Source organism: Hyaloscypha bicolor (assembly GCF_002865645.1).
Source record: "Hyaloscypha bicolor E unplaced genomic scaffold K444scaffold_126, whole genome shotgun sequence".
In the NCBI taxonomy this organism is placed as follows: domain Eukaryota; kingdom Fungi; phylum Ascomycota; class Leotiomycetes; order Helotiales; family Hyaloscyphaceae; genus Hyaloscypha; species Hyaloscypha bicolor.
In genome coordinates, this window is record NW_020194628.1 from 739,916 (window position 1) to 767,875 (window position 27,960).

Below are 27,960 nucleotides of genomic sequence, written 5' to 3' on the forward strand. Positions count from 1 at the left end.
CATAGAAACATTGGCTTTGGATCCCCGAGGACATCGTCTGTTCTCCTTGGTATCGGATTCGCTAATAATTCTTCGCAGGTGCCTACAAAACGAGCAGCTGGTAGGTAGGGAGCTGAGGAGCTGATCTAGGTCAAGGGATCGAAGTTGCGAGGGAAGAGGCGGAAACTTTTTCCGTGCTCATACAGTTTTGTAAATTGGTGGTGGCTGAATATTTGACTTAATTCGTCGATGGCATAAGCCTCGTTGTCCCAATGCTCGAAGAAGCTGTTACAGTCGGAGCAAAGTTTGGCGAAACACTGAATTTTTGTTGAGGCTGGTTCCTCCATCAAATCGTTCGGGACCGTTCCAAAGCTTGCTCCGTGGTAAAGCAAGACTTGGTGACGGTGACAATGATAATTGAAGAAATCAAAGGCTAATTGTGATGTTGGGGCAAGACTGGGGAGATGTGAGAGAAGTACACAGCCACAATGGTTCGACCGATTGCGGTTGAGCCGATATAAGCACTCGCCCGTCTGTAAAAGCCAATGACTGAGGCCAGGGCTCCAATTACTTCCTTGGAAAAAAGGCCTTTTGAGCTAAACACAGGTTTCAAAATTGAAGATCTCGGAACTATGCAATGCTTCCAAATCAATAATTGAAAGTGCTCAAGATATGAAAATGCCTCCATTTCCACACCCCTACAATCAGACCAAACTCAACATTACATCCGTCCTTCCCTTCTGCTCCCTTTTTAACCCCCGAACTCAAAACGCAGGTACCATCTTCAACCCGGCCATCTTCTGGATAGTATCCTTAAACCCATCCGCCGTCCTCACATGCCCATGCCACCCCAGCGCCTTCGCCTTATCCATCGTCTGCGTCCTGCTCCAACTCCCCAACATCTCCGCATCTAAACTCCCAAAGATATCCTTCAGCAAATACCCCTTCCCCTCAGCCCACGGATCAGCAGCCCCAATTAGGTCCTCTCTCTCTCTCACCTTCTCCCACGCAGCTTTAACCTCTGGACGAGAAGCCCACTCCTCGAAACTGAATGCAATTTTCACTACACCAGGCCCACCAAAACCGCGGGGCGGAGGATCCATGCCGAGTGTGATGGTGGTGTATTTCGAGGCATCGGATTCCGGGAGGCCAGCCTCAAGGCCATACCACCTCGCAACCTCGGGCCAGAATTTACCATACGAAAAAGGGGAGTCATCAACGAGGTTAAACGCCTCATTCTTAGCCTCAGGATGGAGGACAACCCATTCAGAAAAATACCCAATAAGCCTCGCAGTAGTGTTGTCCTTATTGGCATCCCATGCCCCCACATCAGCGGGGAACTCCAGCTCCTTGCCAAGTTCTTTCTGTACAGAAGCGTAAAGGGCGAGTGCGTAAGCGATGTTGATGAATGCTGTGGGGTTCGCGCCGAGGATGAAGCCCGGGCGAGTTACGGTCCAGGTTGTGTTGTGCTTGGTAGCCCAGGTGGAGAGAAAGTCTTCTTGCTGGAAGTAAAAGTTTGCGTGCGACACCCGGTCGGAGGGGAGGCCTTCCGTCTGTGGGATTGTGGTTGGGCCGAGGTGGAGGGCGTAGTGCTTTCCGCCTGTTTGGAGGAGGAAGCGGGTGGGGATTATGGCGGCGAGGGAGAGGGCGGCGAGGGAGAGGGCGGCGAGGGAGAGGGCGGCGAGGGAGAGGGCGGCGAGGAAGTTGGAGAGAAGTGTTACTGAGAAGTGTTTGTTAGTGGGAGGGGCAAAGGGGAGAGGGAAGGGGCATACCATTGACGCTTTCAAGCTCATCGGAATTGGACCACAATCCTGCGCTTTCGGGGAGGGGTGGTTGCATATAGGAGGCGAAGAAGATGTAATCACTACTCTCAACATCATTAGAACTTTTTCAATTTTATTCTTTCACCGGAACAATCCAAACTCACGCTTTGATACGCTCTTTCTTAAATAGAGCTGCCAATTCCTTCAGAGTACTGGATAAGAAATCCGCAGCAATCGTCTTGACATGCGGATTCTTATTCACAGGCGGTTTCCGTGACATCGCATAGATGGTCTCCCATCGCTCTGGAGAAGAAGCGAGGACGTCGACGATTTCAGAACCTGAGATCCCGTTTGCGCCTGTAACAATCGCGGTGTACCTCGTTCCGTCGTGGTCGGGGAAGGTGGGGAGGCCGTGGAAAATGCCTTCTGAGAAAACGGTTTGGGTCGGACGCGGCATTGTTGAGGTTGCTTCTTTTATAGCTGTGGTGAGGGGTTTTGGCACGTGAGATGAGATGAGAAGTCACTTGCGATGAAAGCGCTCGAAGAGACAAATGAAGAATTGTGAGATGTGATGAATGGTGGAAGTTGAACTGGGAAAGACAACTGGATTTATACATCAGAGGAGCTTCTTGATTTCAAAGATTCATTTACCCGTCCGTCGGGACTCTCCAATATTTTCTTGACAGCAAGATGCACGAGAAGCTTTGTAAGAACTTGCATAGCGCTCAAAGTGGTAGCTATACTCGGACCGAGCCATTACACTCAAAGCAGGAAGCAAACAATCGCAACTATCCTCAATATGACGTCGAAGGGTGTCTTCCGAACTCGGGTGAGGGGTGCGGAAGAGTTCTGTATTACGGCCGTAGTAAGCGAAATGTATAATAATCCAGGGGTGAGAGGATATTTCCTGATCCAGCAACTGCACTGCAGAGCTGTTCTGTGATTGGAGAAGAATTATGCCATACGGCTAGCTCCGCTACCCCGGTATTTCAGATTTAAATAATTCAAATGCGATTAGCCAATGAAGAGTAGAAACGCACTTGGACCTGGTAATTTGACATTTGTCATTGGGGTTGGAGCTACACAGGGCTTGTGTGCTTTGTCTGTATTTGTCCCAAAAGTATATCGACAACGCCATGCTCCCTCCCAACTCATCTCGGACTTTCCTCGCAATTGCCATTCAAAGAATTTTTATCTTTCTCGGCCTCGAACCGTTTCGTATCTTGCTTTATCATTCTACACTAGAATGCAAACACCTGGTCGTCTAATTTGCTTACTGGCTTTGACTTCTTGAATCCCAGGCTTTCGGAAGCCTTCTTCATGGCGCTGATCATTGGAGGTGGTCCACAGAGCAGAAGCTTGATATCGTTTGCTGGCTTAGGAAGCCATTTCTATATTTCATCAGCAAACAGTCCATATAAAACAGAATCAGGAAACATACTGTAATCATCTCAGGAGTGACAAATCCAACACCGCCATCCCAGCCCTCAGGAGGATTATTCAGAACATAGTGGATCCTGAATCCCTTGTCCTCCTTCGCAAGCTGATCCAGATCCTCCTTCAGCAGAATATCCTCCTTGTTAACATTGGCAAAGATCAGATCAATCTCTGTCTTGTCACCGGTAGGTCGGCCTCGAATGACGGCGCGGATGATTTGCAGCATGGGGGTGATTCCCGTTCCTCCTGCAATCATGCCAAATGCCCTAACCATGTTGGGTGTGTAGACCATAGCTCCTTTTGGCCCTCTGACCTTGATTGTTTGCCCGACGATCAGAGATGCCATGTATTTCGAGATGTTACCGGTGGGGTAGGACTTGATGAGGAGGTCGAAGTAGCCGGGTTGGTGGTCGCCAGAGATGGGGGTGTATGATCGAATAATTTCTTTGTTCGGGCCCTCCGGTTGTGGGAGGGTTGCTGCGATCGAGATATGCTGCCCGATGGGGAGCCCGAGGATGGCAGTAGCAGAAGGGAGCTTGAATCGGTAGCTTTGCTAGTTAGCAGACTGTCGTTGTTGGGGAGGAGGTACTGACATGGCTACATTGTGGGAGATGATGGTCTTCTCGGAGAGCTCGAAGTTCTGGAAGACGTCTGGCTTGAGGACTTTCTGCACTCCTGCAGTCTCCGTTAGTTCACAGCTCAAAGACAAGCTGTTGGCATGCCACAGAGAGCGAATCTGTACTCATGCTGAAAACCTTATATCCTCCAAGAGCCAGCGCAAGAGCAATTGCGTAAGGCAGCCATTCACGCTTCACAATCAGGCAGCCTACAATCAGCAGGCCTGAAGGGATGTATACACCATCAACATATGACTTCGAGAGGTATGGGTTGGAAGCCGCAGGCGCGTTCGACATCGTGGGCTTTTTGCTGGGGGAACTGTTGAGCTCGCACAAAGTTCGGGAAGTGATTCAGGGGAGATGAAGCGGGATCTCGATTTTCGAACGCGATTCCAGGCTGATGTTATAAAGATCAGCCTTCAGCACTGGCAGAAGAGTTGTCGTCGGTCAATGGCTTCTGGTGGTTGAGAAATCGGGGAGGTCAAACGAAGTGTTCCGATTTCGTCCCCACGAGAAAAGTTGCCGTTTCAAGCTCGGCTATGGCAGTTTTACCCCCTTTTGGGAAGCTTTCCCCGACGACAAGGATCGCGATTGAGATTAGATTAGATCTTCGGGTTTCGACGCCAGCCACATATCGGTTTGATGAGACCGAGGACACATCGACGAGCAAGATGGGGGACAACGATGCAAAGCCAAGTGGCGAAGAGTTAGAGAAACAGCCACCTTTTCCCTTGACCGAGGTTGATAAATGGGTTCTATCACAAACGGACGAGGAGTTTCATCTTCACGATTGGGATGAATTGAGGAATATCGTTGGTAGGTAAGGGCTTTACTTTCTCGGCCCACCGTTTAAGCAATGGGATTGTTTTGCACACGGACAAGATGTCTGTGCATTGTCTATAGTTGGCCCAAAGACATATCGTCCGCCTACAGCTTTGGTTGAACTTCACGTGATCTTTCGGTTTCATCCGAGATGATATCTATCTTCACAGCTGGGCTAATTCTCATCTCATATAGCTGCCAATGCTCTCGAGACACTCAAACGCAAACCATCCGACCTCCGCCGCTACATGGCCTGGTCCCACGAAATTAAGGGCCAATATGGAAGCATGACCAACTACATCCTGCAGCACCGGCTTTTGTGGGGTCCGCCACCCTTCAAATACATCTCCTCAATTCCCTTTCACAAGTCATCAGACTACAAGATTCTCCTCAACGATTGGCCCTACGGTCTCACTTCAGACACCACTCATATTGTGGTTTGGTCCAAGACGCCGATTGCTACGGATGATATGAATGGAGATGTGACGCACGAGAGTAGGAAGATCATCCAGGAGTTTGTGTATAGGACTTTTGTGAAGAGATTGAGTGGAGATAGTTATCGGGTTATATGGTTCAAGAATTGGGTGCGGCTGCAGAGCGTTAGGGCTTTGGAGCATGTACATGTTTTGGTGAAGGATGCGACGAAAGAGGATCTGGAGTTCTGGACTGGAGAAAAGGTGTAGACAGAAGATAAAAGGAAAGTCATGATTCTGTGAGCAATAGAGTATCGGGTATCGAAATAGACCAATAGACGGAGCTGAGCCGAGATCTTGGCCAGAAGCAATAAGCCATTGGTTTTATTTCATTTACCATCACGCTCTACGCAGCAGCCCTCCTTTGCTTCCTATTCCCCGCAGCAACACTCTGCTCCTCTGGCATCTGTCCCATCTGTGCCCCGCCCATCAATCCCCTCGCCATGCCCAGGAACCCATATCCCTTATACGCCCCATAAGCCGGAACAACAGCCCAAACCAACCACCCCCAATTCCCAAAGAGCATCACCGAGACCAGACAGAACCAAGTGACCCATATGATATCAAACATGTACTCCGTCAATCCCGGCGCAGCGAGATCCTCTCCGGAGCTTTTGAGAGCTTTGGTGGTAGGGTCGAATGTTGGCCGGCCGGACCGTTCAAGGACAAATTCGGCGATGAAGGAGGGGATTGAGAAGAGGGAGTAGGCGAGAAGGGAGCGTCGTTTCCAGAGAAGACTGAAGATGATGAAGAAGACGTTGACGGTGAGGGTGCTGATATGGAGGTTGTTGAGGGTGGTGATGTTCGCTTTCGCGACGCCTTTCTTTGCTTTTTGTGCCATTTCAACGGCGCTTTATATGTACAAGACCTTTTGATGGATGTTATGTAGAGTTGTGGAAGGTGCAAGGGAGCTCAAGGACACGGGATTGAGTCGTGTGCGCTGAGAGAGGCGTGTCGAGATGCAGATGGAGCTCCGCTAGAGCGCCACGAGATTATCGTTTTCCTATTCTATGCACTTTGTACAAATTTTTCGGGAGAAGATTGAGGCTTTAAAGTGCCTGTATTGTCGAGTCGATGTCGGACACCAAATAATTGACGAGGCTGAAGTCTGGCCCAAGGATTTATCGCCCAGCCCCCTGCTGACATAACTCCCGGCGATTGTTGCTACGCCAAAATAACGCTGACAGCCAATGAATCTAGTTACCCGCCCGCCGCTTGCAGCGGACCATAACATCGCGAACCTAAGAGCCAGGAACGTTGTTGATTGTGCTGAGAAGCCAACCTCTTCAATAATATCCTTCCTTTTCTTTGACCGCAGCAGCGTTCGGCAGCGCTGCCTCTGTTCTCGGTCGGTGTGCGCATTTGGGCATTTTCTCTTCTTGCTCTCGTTATCCCGGACTCGACGGCGTCTTGTTATTCTCGGCTGGGCTGCTCGATCACGTCTTTACCACCCTTCTCGATTCACCTTTACCACGACTGACACCCTGCACATAATTGTAATGTACACGCAAGAGCAATAGCGACTGTTCGCAGACCACTGGAAGCATACGAGACAGAGGTGGCGTCATAGAGCAGGAATCTGATCAGGTACCCAGCGCTTGGACGAAGATATCTTCGAGGTCGGAGTGCAACCGCCGCCACAACAGCACAAGTCGACGCCTACATGGCTAGGCCTTTATAACAGCCTCAAATCTCGATCCTGACATCTCCTTCTTTCAACGATTGCCACCATGGCACCGACGAATCCCAGCGTTATCAGCCAGCTGCGGCAGCTCATCTACTACTACATCGATAATAACCTCCTCAAGAATGCTCAGTTCTACGCCGAACGACTTGCAGCTTACGATCACCGATCGGCAGAGTCAGCATACCTTCTCGCCCTCTGCCATCTGCGGCTAGGAGACAATGCGTCAGCCTACGAGTATTCGAAGCCTACGGGGTGGAGAGGAACTCATCTTGGGTGTGCTTATGTCTTTGCGCAGGCATGTTTAGCTCTCGAAAGATACAAGGATGGTATAACGTCGCTGGAGAAGAGCAGAGGGCTTTGGGGAGGGAAGAATAGCTTTGGGAAACATACTGCCTCCTCACGGCAACCATTACCTGACGCCGCGACCATAAACTGCTTATTGGGGAAGCTCTATTATGGCTACGACAACAAGACGAAGGCTGTGAGCTGCTTCGAAGATGCTCTGAAGCAGAACCCCTTCATGTGGGACGCCTTCACCACCCTCTGCGATATGGGCACCAACCTCAAAGTCCCCAACATTTTCAAGATGAGTCCGGAAATGGAGGCAGTAATTAGGACGAGCTCACAAGATCCATGGGACTCACAGTCTCAATCCAAAGATAACACCCTTTCAGCGATGCCTGACCAGGACCGAAATCGACCGGGTGTTCGACCCGCCTCGGTTGTTAGTGATGTTCCGGATCCATTCAACAGTGTACCATCTAGAAGCTTCGCGGGAGGGTTGTTTGGAACCCTTGGTATCTCACAGAAGTTAAGTGAGAGCAATCCAAGCCTGACGAATTTGCCAGCCGTGGGAGGTGGAGGAATTGGGCCAGAAGCGATGGAGACACCTACTGGACCAAGTGCTTCGATCGATGTCACTGTTGTACCAGGCCGAAGAGACCCTGGTGTGGTATCGGCATTTCCAACCGAACCGCCACACGCTCCTATTCGAAAGACTCGGACGATACAAGGGCTTGGGATGGATTTTAGCATGGATGCGCCGAAGATGAGTCGAGCTGTTTCCACCAAGCGGTCACAGAAGGGTCCTGAAGTAGACGAATCGGCAGCCACACAAGCTTTGAGGAGCAATAGTCTTGTACCTCCTGCGGGAGAGCGGAAGAGAACCGTGTCTGGCCAAGTCGTTCCCAGACAGAGTTCAGAAGATCCTGGGGCACCACAACGGAGGAGCGTCAGGTTATTCAACCAGATTCGACCAACGAGCAGCAAGTCATCGAGTAATTTGCCGACAGTTGGACCAGCTCCAGGGCGAGAATTGAAGAAAGCCCGGCCGCCGATATCGAAGATTATGAGACCAAGCTCAAGCACCTCGACTGTGGGTCGACAAGTTAGTGGGAATCGAAAACCTGTGGATGATTCGATGGATGTTGATGGGAAAGACTACATCCCTCGGACTTGGCAAGCCACCAGCATCCCGGTGCAAAAATCGATCGAATTGGATCCTGCACGACATGAGGATGCTCTGAGAAGCTTGCTGGAGCTGTTCAAGAAGTTTGGCAACGCTTACTATGCATTGGCTCAATTCCAGTGCCAAGATGCACTTCAAATTTACGCCTCTTTTCCGCGAGCGCAATTGGAGACCCCTTGGGTGCTGGCCCAGATGGGTCGTGCTCATTACGAACAAGCAGCTTACGCCGAAGCGGAAAAGTATTACAAACGCATCCGGCAAGTGGCGCCAACGAGATTCGAGGACATGGAGATTTACTCGACAATCTTGTGGCATCTGAAGCGAGAAACCGATCTCGCATTCCTGGCTCATGAGCTGATCGACTCCTCTTGGAAGTCTCCTCAAGCTTGGTGTGCCTTGGGCAATTCCTGGTCGCTAGCACGTGATCACGAGCAAGCTCTGCGGTGTTTCAAGCGTGCTACGCAACTGGATCCGAAGTTCGCATACGCGTTCACACTTCAAGGTCACGAGCATATTGCAAACGAGGAATACGACAAAGCTCTCACATCTTATCGTCACGGCATTGCTGCTGATAAACGGCATTACAATGCATGGTATGGTGTTGGCCGTGTCTTTGAGAAACTCGGAAATTACGAGAAAGCCTCTAAACATTTCGAGGCTGCCTCTCTGATCAATCCCACAAATGCTGTCTTGATCTGCTGCATCGGTACAGTGCTCGAGAAGCAAAAGCAACCGAAGATGGCTCTGACGTACTTCGCTAAAGCCACTGACTTGGCTCCACGATCAGCATTGACGAGATTCAAGAAGGCAAGAGCATTAATGGCACTTGGAGAGATGCAGCTTGCGCTCAATGAATTGATGATTTTGAAGGATATCGCTCCGGATGAAGCAATGGTGCATTTCTTGCTTGGCCGATTGTACAAGAGTTTGAGGGATAAGGGGCAAGCCGTTCGGCACTTCACCATTGCGCTGAATTTGGATCCAAAGGTACGTTGCACCATTTCCGGATCGATTAGCATCGACTAATAGTTAATTGCAGGCAAGTCAGCAAATCAAAGAAGCGATCGAGAGTCTTGAGGAGGAAGACGACGAAGATGAGGCGAGCATGATGGCATGACCTTTCCCATTGCACCAATTCTTTTTCATCCCACCTCGACCATTGGGAACATGGCATGCTCGTCTCCACATCGTCATAAAAAAACGCAAAGAATTATCTTTACGAAAGCAGCACAACGCACCGCCGTCCTCACGACGATTGATTGACCATCACGATTGTAATCTTACCTTATACAGCTGTGAAACAGCACGATAACACGATACCATACCATATCGCGTTCTCATCGGAGAACGGAACGGGAAACGAAAGCGACTTGAAGCATTGCATACATCGGCGTTGGGGATGGGAATTGGAATTGAGCGAGAGGTGTTCGATTGGTCATAGCGAGCAGGTGTTTGTACATATGCGAGGGACAGCAGCCGGGGTGCGACACATCGCGCGACTCATTGAGGAGAGTGGAAGAGAGGCTTTTGGGCATGGATAGGAGTAGTTCCACGCTCAATTCGGAATTCAAAGATTTTGAGACTTTCGTGTTTACGTTTTATAGGCTTCGTTCTTGCTTTCTTGTGTTTGATGTTTTGCCTTCTTGCGACCTTGGTTTTTGGTCTTGCCTTGTATTCAACGACTTGCTCTTTACGACATTACTACAGCCACCCCGGTGTTTGTTCTCATGTCACCCTCGCCAAGTCGTGCGCGCCATTGCCTCTTTGCACTTACCTTTGCCTTCAAAATTTTGCAGGGCAAGGCTACCCTCGCTTATGTTCCTCCTCTCTATCTCGGAAATGAACTGGCACATCCGCCCCTGACGACCAAAAACCACCACCTGAGAGCCAACCCAGAAAAGGCCTTCGTACTACTCTCGGCGATGTCCTGTTCACTGAAATTCCTCGCATCCATCTGATTGAAAATGTACAGGTCCAGGACGTGGGGAAGGAACAGCTGAATTATTAGAAGTGGGCATGTCGGTTGCGGATAATAAAGCGGTTTTAGATTCCACACTGGGCCATGCGCAAAAGAAGGAGTAAGAGAAAGGAAGCCTGGAGTTTAGGGTGGCCGGTGGTGATTCGGTATCTCCACCGGATGCTGAGGCTGCACATTGTGCGCGAGGGCAGAACTGAACGGTAGGCGAGGAAAGTAAATTTACATGCGCAACATGACATTATGGTCCATAACCCGAGTGAAGACAGGACGCACAGCATTCAAAGTCGATAGTCTCTGCTTTAAATTTTTTCGCACCATTGGTTAACACTTTCGCTTTGGGAATTGATTTCCAGACAACATCAAAATATCTCAACTTATCTCTATAACAAAACGATTCTTCAAAATGGCTTCTTGCAGTGGCGGTCGTCCATCTCACATCGCGGCGTTCCATTTGGCTCGAAATCTCGAGAAGTGATTCGAGGAGGCTTGCGGTAATCACGTGATGTTAACATAATTTTCACACCCCCGAACTTCTTAGTTTCGAGAACTTGGATTATCGTTTAAAATCTATTGTATTCAAGCCTCTAACCATATCTCTCACTCTGTATTTGAACATTGTCTCGAGAATCGATAATTCAAAGCGAGAACGAAAGTCACGGTAATAAGTCCGGGTAATAAGTGCTTGGCGCTTACAGAGCTTGGCGCTTAGAAGGGTTCGCCAGCCAAACGCCCAAATCACTCAACCGCCCAAAAATTCTATTACGCCACAACCACACCCCAAAACAAAGAAAACAAGTTGAATTCGTGGTTTACAACCTCACTTTAGTCATTCTCGAAGTTTTCGAAATTTCTAAGCATTTTGGGGGGAAAAACCCCCCTTTTGGTGTTCCGACAGGGGTAGAATGGGCGGTTGAGCGGCTTGGGCGTTTGGCTGGCGAACCCTTCTACAGGGCTTGGCGCTTACTTGTACCCCTCGTTACGGGGCTTGGCGCTTACAGGGCATTCAGGGAGCTTTACTCCGTAGGGGGTTGTGGCGATCAGACGCTGTAACCCAGACTTATACCGTGCCCTTCGTATCTACCCATAGTCTATTGTTGCATTCACCACGACTCGTAAGTGAGTAAGCAGGTCGGCTGACCTAAGTAGTTCCCAACTCATACTGTGGTCTTGGGATAAATAATTCCACCCCTGGCACCTGCTTCTAGCACTTTCGACCCCACAAATGTGCCAAATCTGCCTTGCGTATTGGTTATCTACCCCAGTTGAGACTGACATCAAAACCCCCAGGGGTGCGATTATTTACCCAAAGACCACACACAGTACTTGTACAGCTATTACCCTAGTAAGATTATACCCTGAGGGGAACGTGTCAGTGAGACAGATGCTGCTTTAAGACTCTGCTAGGCTGGCACAGATCAATTAATGATGTTCTACAACAAATTCTAGAGAGCCTTCCAGGATCGAAAAGTCAAACGGCGTGAAACGCATAAAGAACGCTAGGCCGAGGATACGTATTTTCTGGGGTAATAGCTGTAAGCACCGCTGAAGATCGACCAGGGTCAGTGTTGCACTATAAACAAGTCTCGACCCAGCTTACTCCTCTCCGTATATTCGACAACTCCTCGCATCTTATTCTCTCGCCGACTCCCATTAACTACAAAAATGGACCATCTCTTAATACCTCTGAACCGGCAACCTCCCGTCCGCCTGAGTTGCACATTCATCCCCTGCACTTCTCGCCTCGCGCCAGCAAACACCCTGACAATCTTTCTCTCTGGGATGGACAACCCACAAAAATGGTGGTTTCCCACTATATCCTGCCTCTCAGACCTTCAGGGACTCACCACGCCAATGCTAACGTACGACCGACCTGGTTGTGGCACCACCATCGACCGGAATCCTGACGTCGAGATTCCAGGACGGCCTCGGGGCCATGGAAGGGATCTCTTAGACGCGGCTCACGACCTTCGTGAGCTCGTTCTCGCAATCGGGAAATTAAAATTAGGGATCGAAGAGAAAGACATTGGGAAGCTAAAGATTGTGTTTGTAGCGAGTTCGATAGGAGTAGCGATCGCGAGGTTATATGCCGCCGAGTATCCGAAAACTGTTTCCGGCTTTTTGATTTTAGACTCGGCAATTGCGAACTCGGATACTGTCTCTATTTTTCCTGATCCCGATGCTCCAAGCTTTGATGAGGGGAAATTGCCGCCGGGTCTCACGGCGAGCATGTGCAGAGACGCGAGGAAGAAGATCGGAAAGGTATATCACATGATGGGACCAACGAAGGAGGGCCTTTGGAGGGGGACAATTAGCAGTCTTCTTCCTTACGCTGATCGCCCGATGTTGGAGGGTCCGACGGAGGGCGCTCCGTACGTGACGGTCGTAGAGCACGATATGGAAATTTTCCCCAAAATGGTGGAAAAGGTGAGTTCCGCAATCCATGGTCTTGAAGGGCCAAATATCCTTGAAAGTTTTATAACCTGATTTTCGCTAGGGTCTCAATGTACCAGAGCGCCTCACAAGGCTGTATTTTAATCCGTGTTGGCATGAGTATAATTTAGGATTGGCTAAGCTTACAAAACAGCATTTAAGTAAGGGACCTCTTGAGGCCAAGGGGAGTGGGCACATAATTCACCGGGATGATCCGAAGTTGGTGGCTCAAGAACTCGCGGAGATCCTGGATAAATTGAGTTTGCAAGGGATGGCAAGTCATATCTAAGAACAAATTCAAGGGTTGTGTCCACTTTTTGTTTGCGCTTGACTTCTGGGGTGACCCTAAACTCCGTAACATAGAATCGATTGTTCGATTTGGATAGCCCTTCTAGCTTGCGTACCTTGTAGCATATAATTATAATGATTAGTATTTTAGTTATTACTCAAACTGAATCTCGACTCAATAAATTAAGCTTAAATAATTACATATTCTGCTTATTTAATAGTATTTTTTATATTTTTTATTTTAATTCTATTCTTTATTATAAATATAAAAGCTAATTATATTAACCTTATTAAACATATTAATAAATATAAACTATTTTACTTTTAACTAATTATAAGTATTTTAATTATTAGATTTGCCTTTTTCTTTTTAGCCTTAATTATAAGAGAATTTCTTATAAACTAATTATAGTCTTCTTAAATAATAACTCTAAATATAATACTCTCTCTTATATATAAGGTAATTCGAATATTAAGGAGCCTATCTTAGTTAATGTATAGGATTTTGCGGTCACTGTGATTTGAATGCTACTCTTTTGCATCTACGTTTTGCAATACGGGCCCGATTGCTCTTGTGAATGTAGTATACTTATGTTCCCATCGATACTAAACGGAATACCGCGGAAACTTGAGGTTTGGACCTCGGTTTTCGGACGAGTTTCGTTTTGTAAGTCGGATCAAGATATCGCTTTTTATCCACCTTTCGCGTCGCCTTGCCTTTTCTTTTTCTTATTTTACCTGGCCATGCTTTAAAGTGCACGAATTTCACTTTCGACGGCCAATGTGCGTATATCCACCAGAACGCACCTTTCTCAAGCCCTTTCCCTTTCACCGACTTGGCCTCGCACCCTCCACAAGTTCCATACCCTCCGAGTTCCAATCCGTACCCAACCCCTACTAGAATCCCCTCGTACTATTAACTCATTGCACCACCTCTCCTTCCCGATTACAAACCATCCTCATTCCATCTTCTGCCCTCTTCCTATTAACATCAAGCGCACAACAGCTGTTCAAAAGCTAGAAGTCATCAACATCCAGTTCTGTTCTACATATCGGAATAAGTGACACGAGAAACCCAGAAAGAACTACAACCCGGTTCACAATCACCGGTCAACAGACACTGCAGCCGCCACCGCAGCAGTGCTGCTAGCAAGTAGGCAGATTTTTTGGAAGGAAGCAAGCGGGCAAAAGTGAGATGAGGACTTATGATTGCGAGTACTACAAGAAGGATGGTGAGTGGATACATCGTGATGACGTCGAAGCCACTCAGGGGAGGAGTACCCTTCGAAGGTTTGGTTTGGCTCTGACGATTGTTCAATTAAAACGATAGAAAGATGAGGAAAGAGAATCGAGGCGTATTACGTTTGGTTTGAGGTGATTCACAGCCATCAAATTGCTATGATAATGAATTAGTACTCTCAGTTTCCAAATCAAAGTCAAGTCGCTAACAGCCTTGCGCTTTGGAAGCGAATACGACCGGTATAAGGTATTAGGAGCCGACTAATCTCATCAGTCCTACATCCTCCCCCTTCTTTTAAACTTCCTCGGAAATCCACTTATATCCTCCCATTCCCCCTCCCACCCCACAAAAGTAACCTGAACCCTAACCCCGTTCTTTGCATAAACCAACGCGTCAAAACTGGCCGAAATCGAAAAATCATTATACTCCCAACCCCTCTGCCCAAATGTAATTTCCTCGCCCTCCAGATTCTCCTCCTCAGACACGCGAAATCGGGGCTTCCCGGTATTGATCAAAGAGGCCCCTTGCTGAATCAAAGAGGTAGAGAGACGGCAGTAGAGGCGTCCTGTACAATGATACTTATAATCGTCGAGATCGTAGGCGTCGCGGACTTGGAAATAGAAGAGGGAGGCGACGAGTTGGTGTGCAATTTTGTCAAGCTTTGCTGAATTGTAAGCTTGAATGCTTGGATCGAGGGAGTTGCTTGTTTGTTGTAGGAATGCCGAGGCTTCGGCTTGCATCGCATCTAGTTTTGATACTTCGTCGAGTTTGCAGAGTGTTTGACCGCGTCCGTAGGGTACATTGAGGCGATGACATTTTTCGAGTGAATGGGGATTGTCTGCTAGAGAACGTTTGAAACTTGCCCACGCTTCTTGACAGCTTGATGTGTTCTGCTGGACCAGGCGAAGCGTGGCGAGGCGAGCTACGAGTCCCATCTGCTCTAGGGGTTTGAAGGCTTTGGGTGCAACAGAGTCCTGTTTTGTATCTCCGTTCCAGCCGCTCGAGTATCCGGCGCCAATGGAAACAAGGATGTCTCTTGAATTCTCGGATATATCGGGCCATAGGAGTTGGCGCTCGCTGTCAGCAAATAGAATTGGGTTGGAGCTTTCCATACTGCCATCTCTATAGATGTGATCAGTTGCGGGGTGACGATAGTGTTCAAAATAGGTAGGCGCAGCTGAGGTGCAACGTGCTCTGCAGAAGTGATGAGCATGGGCATCGATCGTGGAAGAATTATGTAGCACTTACACTTCCCAGATCTTGAGCTCATCTTGCGGCCTCTCTTCGCGACGTAGATTGCGACCTGCATGTGTCAAAATATCGTCAAGAAAAGGGAGGGGGAATGTCCCTTACTCTCATCATCTTTGATCAGCCACTCCCGGTTGTAATTGGTAAGAAGGAATGATTTGTCATCCTCTTCGCCTGTCGCGATAATGGCAACTTTGTTCGGGGCCTGTTTGTTGATCGTGGGACAGCCGAAGAGCGTTTCTTCGTTCCCAAATGTATCTCTAAGTGCACTTTCTAGCTCTTCACTTTTGTAAAGGTAGTTGAGCATTATTTGTGCGCTTGCAGAACCTCCAGGAATTGGCCACAAAAGCTTGAGCAATGAACGCTTTGAGAAAGCCGCTTTGATGAGTGTATGAAACCTTCCTCTCGAGTCCTGAATTGACCATTCCTTCTTGAAAATACCAAGAGAGATAATGCCACCTGCCGAGATTAGTATTTCTTGAATATTGACACTCCATGGCAGGCTCGAGTTTACCAGTTCCCGTTCCAACAATGACATCAAACAATTCCTGTATTGGAATATTGTGACCAACGCGTGCTGCAATTGACTGCAAAATTTCAAGCTGGATGATCCCACGTACACCACCGCTAAATTTATCAAATCAGAATAAGGGTTTGGGTAGCTGGGGGGGAACTTACCCATCAAGAGACAATATCCTTACGCCTGCCTCAGAAGGTTTTCGCCTGATTGTCCAATTAGGCAGAGATGGCCATTCGCATCCTAATGGACATTGCGGGATGACTATACTCTGCTCTCCGTGGCACTTGTGGGAGTTTAAGGCACTAGCACAAAGATCACAGATAGAGTGATTGCAAGGGAGAGTGTGTGCGGGAGTGCGAGACAGACATGCGAGACACGTGCGGTTGCTGAATATCCTGCCTGCGTCGCAAATCTTGGCGTTGTACCACAATTCTCTGGTAAGTTCGGCTGTAGTGACAGACTTCCGGAGGAATTGTGGAAGCTTCGCTGCAAGCTCATCCTGGAGCGAGTCAAGTGTATCCAGAAAACTCGAAACAAAGGGTCCTTCCAAGAAATTCTCGCGTCCTTTGCGATCGAACTGGTGGCCTTTGACGTGGAACAAACGGTAGTTGGTGCATCGCTGGCCGTGATACATTTGTTCACAACGGCATCGTGTGCGAGAAAAGTCTTCCAGAACCAATCTCCATTTCTGGGTGTAGTATTCGATCTGCCCTAGTTCCGAACCCCGATCCACTACTAATGTTAGCAGTTGAATCTAGTGAGATTGAAAAGTAAGTCAATGTAAGACCTTACAGGCTGTTCTTTTAATCTCTCGAGCAACGCAGATAGCAACATACTTGAAGATCTTCCTGATAAGTGCTTCCTCGGCACCAATGTCTTGCTCACTCGCCCTGTGATCCTTGGGTTCCGTTTCTTGGAAACGAGCCAGAATGTTCAGCACGTGGCCATTGAATCCACACGGGTAAGCTTGCGCTGGTTCTGCTAACTTGCGCAAATCTACAGAGCTCGTAGGGTCTGCCGCCAACTGCTGGAGAACTCCAATGCTGTGCCTGGATAGAGTTTCCAGATTGAATAGCACTCGCGCTTCTTTTCGATGTTCAGAGGAGCTCCATGATAGGCCACTAACCTCGCGATACAAGAGCCTGTATTGCTTCCAGAGATCATTTGCCTCGCAGATTGGGTCTTTTGGCAGGAATTGTGGAATGAAAAGGACCTTCACGCTGCTGTAATAACATCTGAGAAGGTGATCAGCAGTGACGACCTTCCGCCCCCTGCTGCTCCATAGTTCTTGCTCAGTCACAAACCGCTTTGATTTCCTCAACTTCTCTAGGACACATTTTGTGGCATATTCCACGTCTCGCCATTCCTCGAGGTTGGAGTGGTTGTCTTGGTTGATGATATAGAGTAAGCCTGGCTTCACGCCTTGATTGGTTGTGAAGTCATGGGCATCGTGAGCCCAGTTCACCAATTGTGCCATATCATCCTCAGCAGTTCTGTTATATATATCAGTCAAGTAACAGCCTAAAAGGATAGGCTGATGGAAATTACCTGGAGTTTCCACTCACGTAGCAGACCACATCGGAAAATATGTATAAAAATCTCGGATATATCTTCTCGGAAACTACTGACCTCCAAGACTTGCTTCCATGTTCTGCCCATGGAAGGGGCATTGATGAGATGGGCTGTGGCTTATTCTTCAGTGCTCTCTCAAAGATAACCTCATCGGCCAAGTCTGGTTGTATTGAGATCACTGGTTGAGTCTGGTGCGCTGTCGTATTCGACCTCCTCGCAGGGTCGGTCGGGACCGCTTTGCGCAGCTTTCCAGCTTTCGCTTTTTGAATTCGACTGTCAACTTGACTTGAAATGGGACTCGAATCTCCTCTGAGTCCTTCACAATCTATAACCTCAGTTATACAATGCTCGTTAAAAAGCACAAGAAATCCGCTACATACCTACATATACGATCGGCCTTTCGTGTCTGAAGGTATCTGGATCCATGTATATGTGAACTCCAGCACTCGTAGAGTTCTGGGCCTCGGCCCGGCTGCCAACGATGGGAACATCAAACGCTTTCGAAGAAGTGAGATGTCGAACCAAGTTCTTGATAATCGTACTCTTTCCCATACCGGTATCTCCAAAAAAGGCCACAAGTCGGGGATACTGTGTTCTTGGCATCCTATCTGCCGTCGCAGGCTTTACATTGAAGAATTCGTTGAATTGCCTCGCCAACGTTGGATACAGCATGAGCTCTGGCTGCTCTGGCTCGAGTGCCTCCCCGCTTGCCATCTGTGGAGTTCCAATCCACCGGTGGTAGCGGTCATTCACGAGATCTTGCAGAAGGCCAAACTCCTCATTCTGAGATGTGTGCAAATGCGAGACCCAGACATGAAGATCCAGGCGAGTGTAGCCTGAGCACGGCTCTGGTGTGTATTCACTTGGAACATGATCTTCATAGTCGTCCCAGCATCCAGGGTGGAAGGAGTGTCTGCAACCACGACAAAACACCAATTCGGGAATACTTGGGGTGGTTCTGTGACAACTTCGGCACTTCAAGGGAATTCGAAGGTCTTTCGCAATTCGGGTTAAACTTGAGAAATTATTTTCCGTCTTGGGGAAAGAAGGATACCATACATACAATGGAATTGGAGGTAGAGGTTGTTCTGAAGAATCGCTCCAATCGAGATGACCTTCGAGATTGTTGCGATCATTCTGAGCTTCGTGCCCTGAATAAGTAACATAATTACGCTGCAGCTGGTCATCGAACTGCGACTCGGCGGACAATGGCACAGCCGCTACTTCGAAAGGGCCATCTTCCACCCTAATCGTATCCGCGGGCAGTTCATAAATGGTTTCCTGCAATAGGCTTGGCTTGGGGTGTGGGGGTGGTCTTGGCGGGCGTGGTGGTGCAGTTGTATGTTGAACTCTGCTCTGCGGGCGAGGAGGTGGAGGTGGAGGTGGAGGCCTTCTCCGGGGAACCTGCCCAGCAGCAAGGTTGTTTGTTAGCATCATATGGCAATGCCAAATATTTCAACAATCTGTGCTGCTGTTGGGATTGGATTAATAGTCATTCCCCAGAAAAGAGCAGTCTCGAGAAAAAGACAAGAGACGAAGAGCATGAAGGAAAACTGAGCCAGAGAGGCTCTCGATATGCCACCTACATACTCAGCTCAAGCCGAAAGAAAGAAAGAAAGAAAGAAAGAAAAAAAGTAAAGTTCTTCCGGGCTCGGTTTCAAGTCAACGGGACAGCCTGACACGGCCAGAGGCTTGCAGATGGAGATATTACTGCAAACTGCGAGCTGCAAGACATGGCCGAGGGTTGATTCCAAGGCACACTCCATATCTGCGGAACCTTATTGGCCTGAACCGTGGACGTGTCGGTGAGTGTTTTGGGACGGATGAGTGAGGTGTGCCGAAGATGCAGAGCGCTACAAACTGGGACGAAAGGATGCGAGACGCTAGGTTCGCACCGGGTGTATATAGCATTGCAGCATAAGCCAACGACGGAGATAGACAAAAGTCGAGCTGGCATACATCACTTGATTCCAGCTTTAATAAAGATATATAAATACAACAACCTTAAAACCATAGTGTCGTCTAAATGGTATTCTGGTAGCCCCCCGCGACACATCAGGTAGATGGTTATCCAGCCCTGCCACATTGATAAACACAAGTTTCGCCGACGTCTAAAACCTGTTGCCGCAGAGTGCGCCTCGTTCTCAGCCCCATGGTCCGATTTTGATATACGAGGCTAGAGAAAGTCTTAACCCACTAAATTACGGCCCAACGAGCCTCAAACCTTTCCCCATGTATTCCTGTCCCGCCTATCCAGGAAAGCCGCACTGCACATGCGTCGAAATGAACTGGCTTATCAAATGCCATCCAGGCCAAGTTGCATCGTCACCTCCCACAACAAACAAAGCCATTGCGCTCCGTCCGGGCTCCCTAGGCCAATGGAGAAAGACGGATAGCATGATGTTTCCAGACTTTCCTCGAACTTCAGTCACCGCATATGCCTCGGCGTTCCGGCGCATGAAGCATGCAACACCAACCAACTGGAACAATGGTAGAAGAGTTCACAGGACAGCCACGTAATATGCAGGCGGACTGTGCCCCGAGGGCTTGCCGCATTGTGGTTATGACTGCATGGTACTAGCTGAACACCATACAATGCAGGCCTGAACGAACCGCCATTATGTGGCATGTTGTAGTGTCAAGTACGTGGCAAGGCAGATTTTGCATCTCATGCCTTTGGTCAGCCTTGTTACAGAAAGCAGATAATTCCCAACCGCAGATTCTCTCCTCACAGATTTGTCCTGCGACTCTCACATGCAGTATTAAAGGAGTGCTTTGAAGACAGTTCCAAGGTACTCGCAACCAGTCCTGGTACAATTTGATGTATGCAATCCTTCTCAATCCAGCAAACTCCCTTCTGAAAAATGGATAGTTGACAAATTCATGACTAGACGTCTTCGCCGATTAAACAACCCAATTTTAGCTGGCTCCAGTCCGCTTCCTTGGACACGAAGAAACAGAACAATCAAGGCCGCTCACTTTCCGCTCAAAATTTTCACGAATTTAAGGCATTGCTAATTTTCCGGGACCCATTCTAAACATGTCCGCAAGATACCAATCACCGATGCACGCTGGTGGGAGCCTTGGAAGAATTGATCGGACCGCCCTTGTTGAGTACGAAGCAATCCCGGAAGAAACACCGAAATCGCCCGGGGAATACGAAACAGACAAAGGCTTGACGGATGATAGATGGCTTATCAGTGTCAAGGATGGGCAGTTTCCGCCGGCTCATATGGAATGGCTCAGAGACTTTGAGCGAGACCCTGATCAGCCGCTGAAGAAAAGCTATAAAAGCGGCATTCTTCTTGGCAGCGTCGATCAGAATGCTCCCGTCCTTAACATTGCCATGACATTCATGGCCGGTGCTGACAAGCCGACCGTCACTGGGGCAGAAATGAGTAAGATCTCAGACCTTGAACCGCCCCAAAAGTCCCATGAATGGAGGATGTTTACCGCCGCAACACTTCTTCAAAGATTCGAGATTGGGACGGATTTGTCAATCCAAAAGAAGGATAACTCTCACGAGATCATGATCGCCTACAAGGAGAGAAAAGGCCAAATAAGGTCTCCTGGCTCGAGCATGTACAACGAACCTATCCGCAATTTCCTCACGAAAAACGCTCCAGACACGGATGACTCCATGGCGCTTATAAAGCGCAACCCTCATGACCATACATTGACGATCGACAGCGACAGAGTCAAGCTGATGCACGGGCTTCCCACGGATGAACATTTCGATATTGCATGTACTCTCATTGAGATTGACATGTTTAGCATGCGCGATCTAATGACGAACTATCGCACCATCGTCCAAGATGGAGGGCGAAACATTGCGGCCAAAGAGATCGTTCAGATCCTCGATGTAAGTGGCAGGGGAGAACCAATTTCCTAATTTAGAGAGTATCATGATTCTCCTCTTCCGAGAAAATGTGCCAATTCTCCTGAAACAATATTTATTATGCAATTGCTAAGTCCCCTTTGCCTAGGCCATGATCAACGATGTACGGCGTTTGTGTATACGAAGCCCGAGATTATTCCGAATGTCAACGAGGGCAATGATCGCTCAATCGACAAATACTCGCTACGGAGTTGACTATGGCAGCTTGTTCGTTACCTTAACAACGAGTGAGGGTGTCCGTAAGCTTGTTGAGCAATCATCATCTTACTATTTATCGCTCAACGAAAGCAAAACTGACCAGGCATCCGTCAAGCCAAAGTTTATGCAGATGCTGGTAATGCTCTTGGCTCTCCTTAACAATGATGATCTAAAGAAGACCACAAAAGTGCTCGAGAGCACCTTTCAGATTCCTGGGGATCGTGAGAGTATTGAGCTCATCATCATGAAAGTTTTACCCCTGGGAGCTATCAACCCCGAGATCTTCCTTCGAGGTCTCTTTGAGGCTTACAAGCCTCTGGAGAAGAAAGAAGGAGGCTACGAGCTCAGGCTCCAAAGAAAGATCTGGGAAGAGCTTCAGCAGGACCTTGCGCATAAAGGATATATTGTCCCAACTGCCCTGGGAATTTCCGGATCCGCAAATCAGACTGTTTGGACAACAAACCATGCAGACGATCTAGAAGCAATGCTTGGAGACCTGGAAATGGACGACGATCCTTTTCAAGATCCGAAAGATCATCGGTCTTCCACACAATATCCTTATGCCGACCAGTCGAGTCAAGGGCATCAGTTCAGACAATCCGTTGCACCAGATGCAATATCATGGCAGGCACCATGGCCAATAGACGGAGTTACAAGCTCAAGCATCTTCAAATACCTACAACATGACGGCATGATGAGAGAGCGCGGTAACTCCAACGGCCTTGTCCGAGCTGTTAATGAAATTCCGCATCTTGACATCTCCTCCGATGATCGGGACAATACTATGCTTGCATGGTTCACAAACTCGACTCAATATCGTGTTTCGTCCTTCGACATCGAGTACATCAGCGCCATGCAAAAGGGTACATATACACTCAAAACTCCAGATAACGCCAGGCTTGCCAATCTCGAGATCTCAGATGAGGTGTTAAATGAGCCGTTTGTTGAAGCAGCGCGCATCATCAATCTCTTAATCAGTGGCATTCGAAATCAATTCGGCGGCCAAATGATTCGGCGACGTTTAACATTAAACAGGACCCCATCAATTACCGCTTTCACCCCACTCGATGAAGTAACTGAAGCTAAGAAGTTCTCTGCCGACATAGTTTCTCCCAACGACGAGCGGGAGCGCGTCGCCGAAGCTTTCAAAATTGGTAACCGGGTAGTTTATTGTCAGGACGTGCTGCGAGAAATGAATAGCTCGCTGTCCAAAATCACCGCCGCCCTAGAACGTCTACAGAAAGAACTCGACAAGCATTCCGATATTAGGGGTACCAGCGAAGCCTCTCGCGTCCAACGGGGTGAGGTCGAAAAACTCAACGGGCACTTGACGACGGTGAAGGCTCTCATTAACCAAGCGAAGGACAGCCGCACGCAGCTCCAACAGGTACACAGAAATCTCCCTGAAGACCCCATAAAGCGCGTCATCTACCCCAGCTTCACGCAGATGATCAACGAGAAGCCTGAATGGCAACCTTACCAAAGCCAACTTGCTCGTGATGGCGCACGTTTGATTGTCAAAGCGAAGAGACTAAACATCACTAATGTGAGGCTGACTGATAACAACGTTACAAATTTGTCGTTTGCGGAGTGCAGCATTATTCTTGCTGTGGAGGCGCTGTTAGGAGTTGGGAATGAGGTCCCGTATATGTTGCGAGCGGGGCAGTTGGTGTTGTGGCTGGGGTATTATATTGTTGTTGTGGAGCCACATTCGAATAAAAAGAATGTGTGGGCTGTGCAGGCTTACTTTAAAGTCCAGAGCCAGTCGATAGAGAAAGATGGGTCTGGGAATAGTTATGGAATGAAGGGTGTACCGATGGGGCTGACGATTCTTGTTTGATGGGCTTCAGTTCGCTGCGATTGCGGATGGTGTCTAAAGATTTCTGGTGTCGATTTTCGGAGACAAGTAGCCTTTTTTTATTATTATAGGATCTTGAACGACTACCATTGATAAAATTGCAGTGTATTTCTGAATCTCTGTATCTGGCGGTTTATATTATTGTTTCTTAGGGGGCATTAAAGTGTGCACTTGAACTGGAAGCTGTAAAGCTTATCTCTACAGATTCCTTCACGTGTACCGTAACTTACTTATAGCCCAGGTGTATTTTTTCATTAAGTATTAATATAATTAAATAGTAAGTATATAAGAGATTTATAACTAAATTTTATATATAATTTCAATGAAAATCTCTTATTATATTACAATTTTTTAAACAAAAGTATAAGTGCTTAAATAATAATAAATTAGAATATACTATAATTAATTTAAGCTATATTACTCTTTCTTGAAAGCATATTTCTTAGTTACTTGCAAAATAGTAATTTAACGGAGCTCGTAATTGCCTAATAATAATATTGCAAATAGCAAGGAACAGTAATTTGTATAAATGGTTATCTGATTAAAAGAAGCTCTAAAGGGAGCCTTTGGATCTAGCTAAATAAACGGGGCTACTAAGTAAGCGAAGCTAAGCTCCCTAGTACCCGTATCCATACGACAAATAATAAAACAAGAAGCAGGCCCTTGCAAGCCTTAAACATCGGGATTCTACGGTTTTATTAATACCTTTACTAGTACTAATCCAAAATAAGCATTTCTAGACTTAAATTAATTGCAAAATAACAAACTTTAATGCTAAGAGCTCTTATAATTTAGATAGGATTTGGTGTCATGGTCGGAGGGTAGTCAAATCGCGATTTTGCCCTGGCGCAGTTTCGATGTTCTTCCTTGAGGTGGGTACGGAAAGCCGTAAGGATCAAGTGATCAAGCGATTTTCGAATCCGGTTTTCGACTTTCGATGTCCGATTTGTGGCACGTGCGCACCCCACCAAAAATCGCAAATACCACATATCACGCCCACATACTATACCCTCTCCCTGTGCCTCTATTACTACTTCAAATATCTACTTTCTTTAATTCTTCTCTCTCTCTCTCTATATATATATATATATGGATAAGAGAGGGGGCTTATAGGGGGAAAGGGGAGGGGGAGGGGGGCAAAGCGAGGGAACTTAACCAAAAATTAATGTCGCTAAATTTTTAGTACCTATAGCCTGTAACTTAGTGACCGTAGCCCTAAAATTTAGCGATAAGTAGCCTATAATTATAGGGCTTCCTTTTTCTAGCGAGTCGCGTGCCTCGAACCTCGCTTTTCGCTTTTCGCTTTCTACTTTTCACTTTTCACTTTTCACTTTTCATCTACTCGCCCTCCACCTCCCCCCCTCTCCCCCACCCACCCCTCACCTCTCACCCCTCTCTTATATATATATATAAAATAAGAATCAAAGAGAGAGTAATAATATTTTAAGCAGTAATAATAGGTAGAGGCACAGGGAGAGGGGGTGTGGTATGTGGGCGATTTTTGGTGGGGTGAGCACGGGCCACAAATCGGACATCAGAAGTCGAAAACCGGATTCGAAAATCGCTTGATCCTTATCGCTTTCCGTAGGTGGGGCATTAAAGGTGGTTTCGCCTACAGTACAGCTACACTCGAGTTGGACTGGGTGGTCTGCAAGGGTCTGCAGGGGCACACTGCTTTTAAATCCATCTGGGCAGTACAACTAGCACGCCGCTCAAATTGTGCCTTCCTTCAGGCGCTTATAGGCCACAATAGGCCACACGAAAGGCCTCCATGACTCACGCCTGACATAATTTTTCAGCCAAACTCGTAAAACCAAACTCGCTTGGACTTCAACTTCAATTCTTGTATTCAACCACAGGTCCATCAACGACACCATGACCTCAACAGATTCCGAACTAGTATTCATCAATTTCTACACTCCTGAGAACAGCGAATTCTACGCCGCAAATGTCTACAGAGACCTCAACCCCAATAATGACGACTTTCGCCTCCTCGAAATCCTCCCAGGACAAGGGCTTGACCGCATCCAATGCAGAATCATTCAGCCGCCAGAGACACCGGGCCTCAAATACGAATGCATTTCATACCGTGCCGGCGATCCTACCAAAATACTGGAGATTGAGGTTGATGGGCATCCTTTCAATGCATTTGCATCGCTCGGTGCTGCCCTGCGCAAAATTCGGCAGCCTGATGGAACCAGGGTTGTCTGGGCCGACCAGATTTGTATCAATCAAAACGACGTTGCGGAAAGAGGAAGCCAAGTCTCGAAGATGAGGGTTTTTTATGAGAGGGCGGAATGTGTGATCGCTTGGCTTGGTGATCTGAAGGGAGGGGACCTCGCATTTCGTACGGTGCAAGAGCTTCAAGATGAATTCAATCTCAAAATGGAGCATCGGATAAGGGACGGTTTGTCGGCCGAGGTCGAGTCCGTTCTGAATGACGTTGTCAATGGCGTGGTCGACGAATTGTTATCCGATAGCACAGACATATGGGCAAAATACGAAGCATTAGGCAACTTGTTTAGGTCTGAGCTCTGGAGCCGCCTCTGGATTTGGCAAGAACTTATTGTTGCAAAGACGAGTCACTTCAAATGGGATACGCACTCCGCCAAAGTTGAAGATCTCCGGATTGTTTTCCAAATTTTACCACAACTAATCGTCGTGGAATGGCCGACCCGTAAGCCGAAGAGCCTAGAATTGCTCATGGGCAATTATCCGACTGCGCCAGCTTCGAAAGTTTTCGAGATGTTAAAAATTCAAACTCGGCGAAGGATTTGGCAAGAGCAGAAAGTTCTCCCTCTCGATCGACTACTCGACTCTGCTAGGTGGGCATATTCTACCGATCCTAGAGACAAAGTTTTTGCTCTCTGTGGGCTAAGTGACCAGAAACTTGGAATTGTACCTGATTATAAGGCAACTATCCAGCAGATATATATCAGCACTGCGACGGCAATAATGGAGCAGGAACGATCATTAGACATACTGGCTTATTGCAAGCATTCAGGCGTAGTTAAAGCAATGGACTTACCTACTTGGTGCCCTGACTGGTCATCGCAGCTTGATGAACGAGCTGAACGATGGCCTCTGCTCCTTGGTGAATTTCCTGCCAAATGCGCATTCCGAGCATCGCAAAGCACTTGTGGGGTTTTCCGTGTAGTTCCAGGAGGGCCAGATACTAGGGTCCGGCTTCACACGAGCCTACTCGCTCAAGGATTGGCAATTGGGATAATTGATAGTGTAGGAAATTTCGAAACCGCTGATCAGAAAACGGACGAAGAGAAGTTTCAACATTTGCTATCCTCGTGGGCCACACGAATTGCCGAAAAAGACACATTTGCCGCAGAAACTCTCCAAGAATTAGAGAAGACTGCCACCATCGACAACAGGGGTTTTGCCGAGGGGAACAGTTTGAATCATATCGCACGCGAAAGTAACGTTCGGCGTTTGAAACTCGACGCCATAGAAGGTCTTCGTCGATTCGTTGTTACCTGCAATGGCTTGATGGGGATGGCACCTCCTCACGTCCAAGAAGGTGACCTAGCGTGTGTTTTATTGGGAGCTCGAGTGCCATTTATGTTACGGAAATGCAAAGAATTTTACACTCTGGTTGGAGAGGTATACATCAGCAATGGTTATATGTACGGACGAGCAATTGACGAAATGGAAGCTAGAACGAGTGAAGTCCAGGAGTTCGAAATTCGATAGCTCTAGGAAGAGACCTCAATACGTGGATGGTGTGCTTAGTTCACATGAAAAATCAATTAAGGGATGGAAATCCTGGGCTTGACCGACAATTGGTGCTATGTCATGTTACACCCCCAACCGGCGGCTTTGAATATTATAGCAGCCACTCAACAAGCCCTCGCACCGTTAATCAAGATGGAAGAGTAATTGGGAGTCGTCAATAAAGGTCGCAGCAGAAGCACTAATGGTAAACATTAGGGAGTTATTTTAAGTATAAATCGTTGTGGGGCGTACTATAGAATGCTTCTAACAGTATAGAATTCATTGAACTGGGCTATCTCGAGGTACTAATAATACACAAGCTTCGTAATCTTTCCGTTATCTGAACCCCATCTTTTTACGTGTAGTTTGACTTCTGATTAGAAGGGGAAAAAGTCTCGATATTATTTCTGGTTATAGTAAAACCAAAAATAGAAAAACACCTTCTATATCTATCAATGTCCGCGTGGCACCAACAATCAGGCAACAATTATAACCCTTGTATCCAAATACGGATTTGGGACGTTCCGTTTCATCGTAGGCAGTGAGAAGGCGCAGCCTGTATGTGCAAGAACCTGACAAGCAGGATCCCAACTCGACTCAAAATAGCAGGCTCGGCAATGATACCTGAGGTATTAATACTGGATTGATATCGGATTAGTATTGAATCGAATCGAATAATATTAGTACCCCCCTACTTTTTAAATACCTTATTATCTTCTATTTTAAAAGATTTTTTTTCTATAAAAGCTTTATATATA

General features: G+C 47.6%; 8 protein-coding genes across 8 annotated transcripts; 4 read left to right on the top strand and 4 right to left on the bottom strand.

Annotated features, from left to right (window-relative positions):
* Nucleotides 1-573: 573 nt before the first annotated feature.
* K444DRAFT_596737 (uncharacterized protein) lies at nucleotides 574-2,271 on the bottom strand. The gene is made up of 3 exons (XM_024878451.1): nucleotides 1,907-2,271; nucleotides 1,752-1,843; nucleotides 574-1,699 (listed from the first exon to the last, which is right to left on the bottom strand). Exons 1-3 carry the CDS (start codon nucleotides 2,197-2,199, stop codon nucleotides 744-746), a joined length of 1,341 nt encoding a protein of 446 aa, XP_024731855.1. The 5' UTR covers nucleotides 2,200-2,271; the 3' UTR covers nucleotides 574-743.
* A 712-nt stretch (nucleotides 2,272-2,983) lies between these two features.
* K444DRAFT_538899 (ferredoxin reductase-like protein) lies at nucleotides 2,984-4,093 on the bottom strand (the record flags this gene model as incomplete). The annotated part of the gene is made up of 4 exons (XM_024875580.1): nucleotides 2,984-3,133; nucleotides 3,184-3,727; nucleotides 3,773-3,854; nucleotides 3,922-4,093. The coding sequence occupies 4 exons, from the start codon at nucleotides 4,091-4,093 to the stop codon at nucleotides 2,984-2,986; spliced, it is 948 nt and encodes a 315-aa protein (XP_024731856.1).
* A 374-nt stretch (nucleotides 4,094-4,467) lies between these two features.
* On the top strand, nucleotides 4,468-5,301 carry K444DRAFT_538365 (uncharacterized protein; the record flags this gene model as incomplete). Its single annotated transcript, XM_024875529.1, has 2 exons — nucleotides 4,468-4,612; nucleotides 4,814-5,301. The coding sequence occupies 2 exons, from the start codon at nucleotides 4,468-4,470 to the stop codon at nucleotides 5,299-5,301; spliced, it is 633 nt and encodes a 210-aa protein (XP_024731857.1).
* Nucleotides 5,302-5,339: 38 nt separating this feature from the next.
* On the bottom strand, nucleotides 5,340-6,174 carry K444DRAFT_94290 (DUF788-domain-containing protein). Its single transcript, XM_024888823.1, has one exon. It carries the CDS (start codon nucleotides 5,930-5,932, stop codon nucleotides 5,438-5,440), a length of 495 nt encoding a protein of 164 aa, XP_024731858.1. The 5' UTR covers nucleotides 5,933-6,174; the 3' UTR covers nucleotides 5,340-5,437.
* A 647-nt stretch (nucleotides 6,175-6,821) lies between these two features.
* K444DRAFT_538357 (TPR-like protein) lies at nucleotides 6,822-9,363 on the top strand (the record flags this gene model as incomplete). The annotated part of the gene is made up of 2 exons (XM_024875528.1): nucleotides 6,822-9,233; nucleotides 9,286-9,363. 2 exons carry the CDS (start codon nucleotides 6,822-6,824, stop codon nucleotides 9,361-9,363), a joined length of 2,490 nt encoding a protein of 829 aa, XP_024731859.1.
* A 2,523-nt stretch (nucleotides 9,364-11,886) lies between these two features.
* On the top strand, nucleotides 11,887-12,943 carry K444DRAFT_538658 (uncharacterized protein; the record flags this gene model as incomplete). The annotated part of the gene is made up of 2 exons (XM_024875560.1): nucleotides 11,887-12,648; nucleotides 12,719-12,943. The coding sequence occupies 2 exons, from the start codon at nucleotides 11,887-11,889 to the stop codon at nucleotides 12,941-12,943; spliced, it is 987 nt and encodes a 328-aa protein (XP_024731860.1).
* A 1,514-nt stretch (nucleotides 12,944-14,457) lies between these two features.
* Nucleotides 14,458-20,760, bottom strand: K444DRAFT_596749 (FabD/lysophospholipase-like protein; the record flags this gene model as incomplete). Its single annotated transcript, XM_024878452.1, has 9 exons — nucleotides 20,692-20,760; nucleotides 17,899-18,110; nucleotides 17,499-17,732; nucleotides 16,743-17,443; nucleotides 16,109-16,685; nucleotides 15,945-16,057; nucleotides 15,536-15,889; nucleotides 15,431-15,485; nucleotides 14,458-15,376 (listed from the first exon to the last, which is right to left on the bottom strand). The coding sequence occupies exons 1-9, from the start codon at nucleotides 20,752-20,754 to the stop codon at nucleotides 14,458-14,460; spliced, it is 3,228 nt and encodes a 1,075-aa protein (XP_024731861.1). The 5' UTR covers nucleotides 20,755-20,760.
* Nucleotides 20,761-25,330: 4,570 nt separating this feature from the next.
* K444DRAFT_617406 (uncharacterized protein) lies at nucleotides 25,331-27,504 on the top strand. The gene has a single exon (XM_024881120.1). It carries the CDS (start codon nucleotides 25,352-25,354, stop codon nucleotides 27,179-27,181), a length of 1,830 nt encoding a protein of 609 aa, XP_024731862.1. The 5' UTR covers nucleotides 25,331-25,351; the 3' UTR covers nucleotides 27,182-27,504.
* Nucleotides 27,505-27,960: the final 456 nt, after the last annotated feature.

Bases quoted from the DNA above. Each gene is read 5' to 3' on its own strand.
- K444DRAFT_596737 (XM_024878451.1), bottom strand. From the start codon at position 2,199: ATGCCGCGTCCGACCCAAACCGTTTTCTCAGAAGGCATTTTCCACGGC. The intron at 1,844-1,906 runs GTGAGTTTGGAT...TGTTGAGAGTAG, and splicing joins AAGAAAGAGCGTATCAAAGC to TGATTACATCTTCTTCGCCT. The intron at 1,700-1,751 runs GTATGCCCCTTC...AACACTTCTCAG, and splicing joins TGAGCTTGAAAGCGTCAATG to TAACACTTCTCTCCAACTTC.
- K444DRAFT_94290 (XM_024888823.1), bottom strand. From the start codon at position 5,932: ATGGCACAAAAAGCAAAGAAAGGCGTCGCGAAAGCGAACATCACCACC.
- K444DRAFT_617406 (XM_024881120.1), top strand. From the start codon at position 25,352: ATGACCTCAACAGATTCCGAACTAGTATTCATCAATTTCTACACTCCT.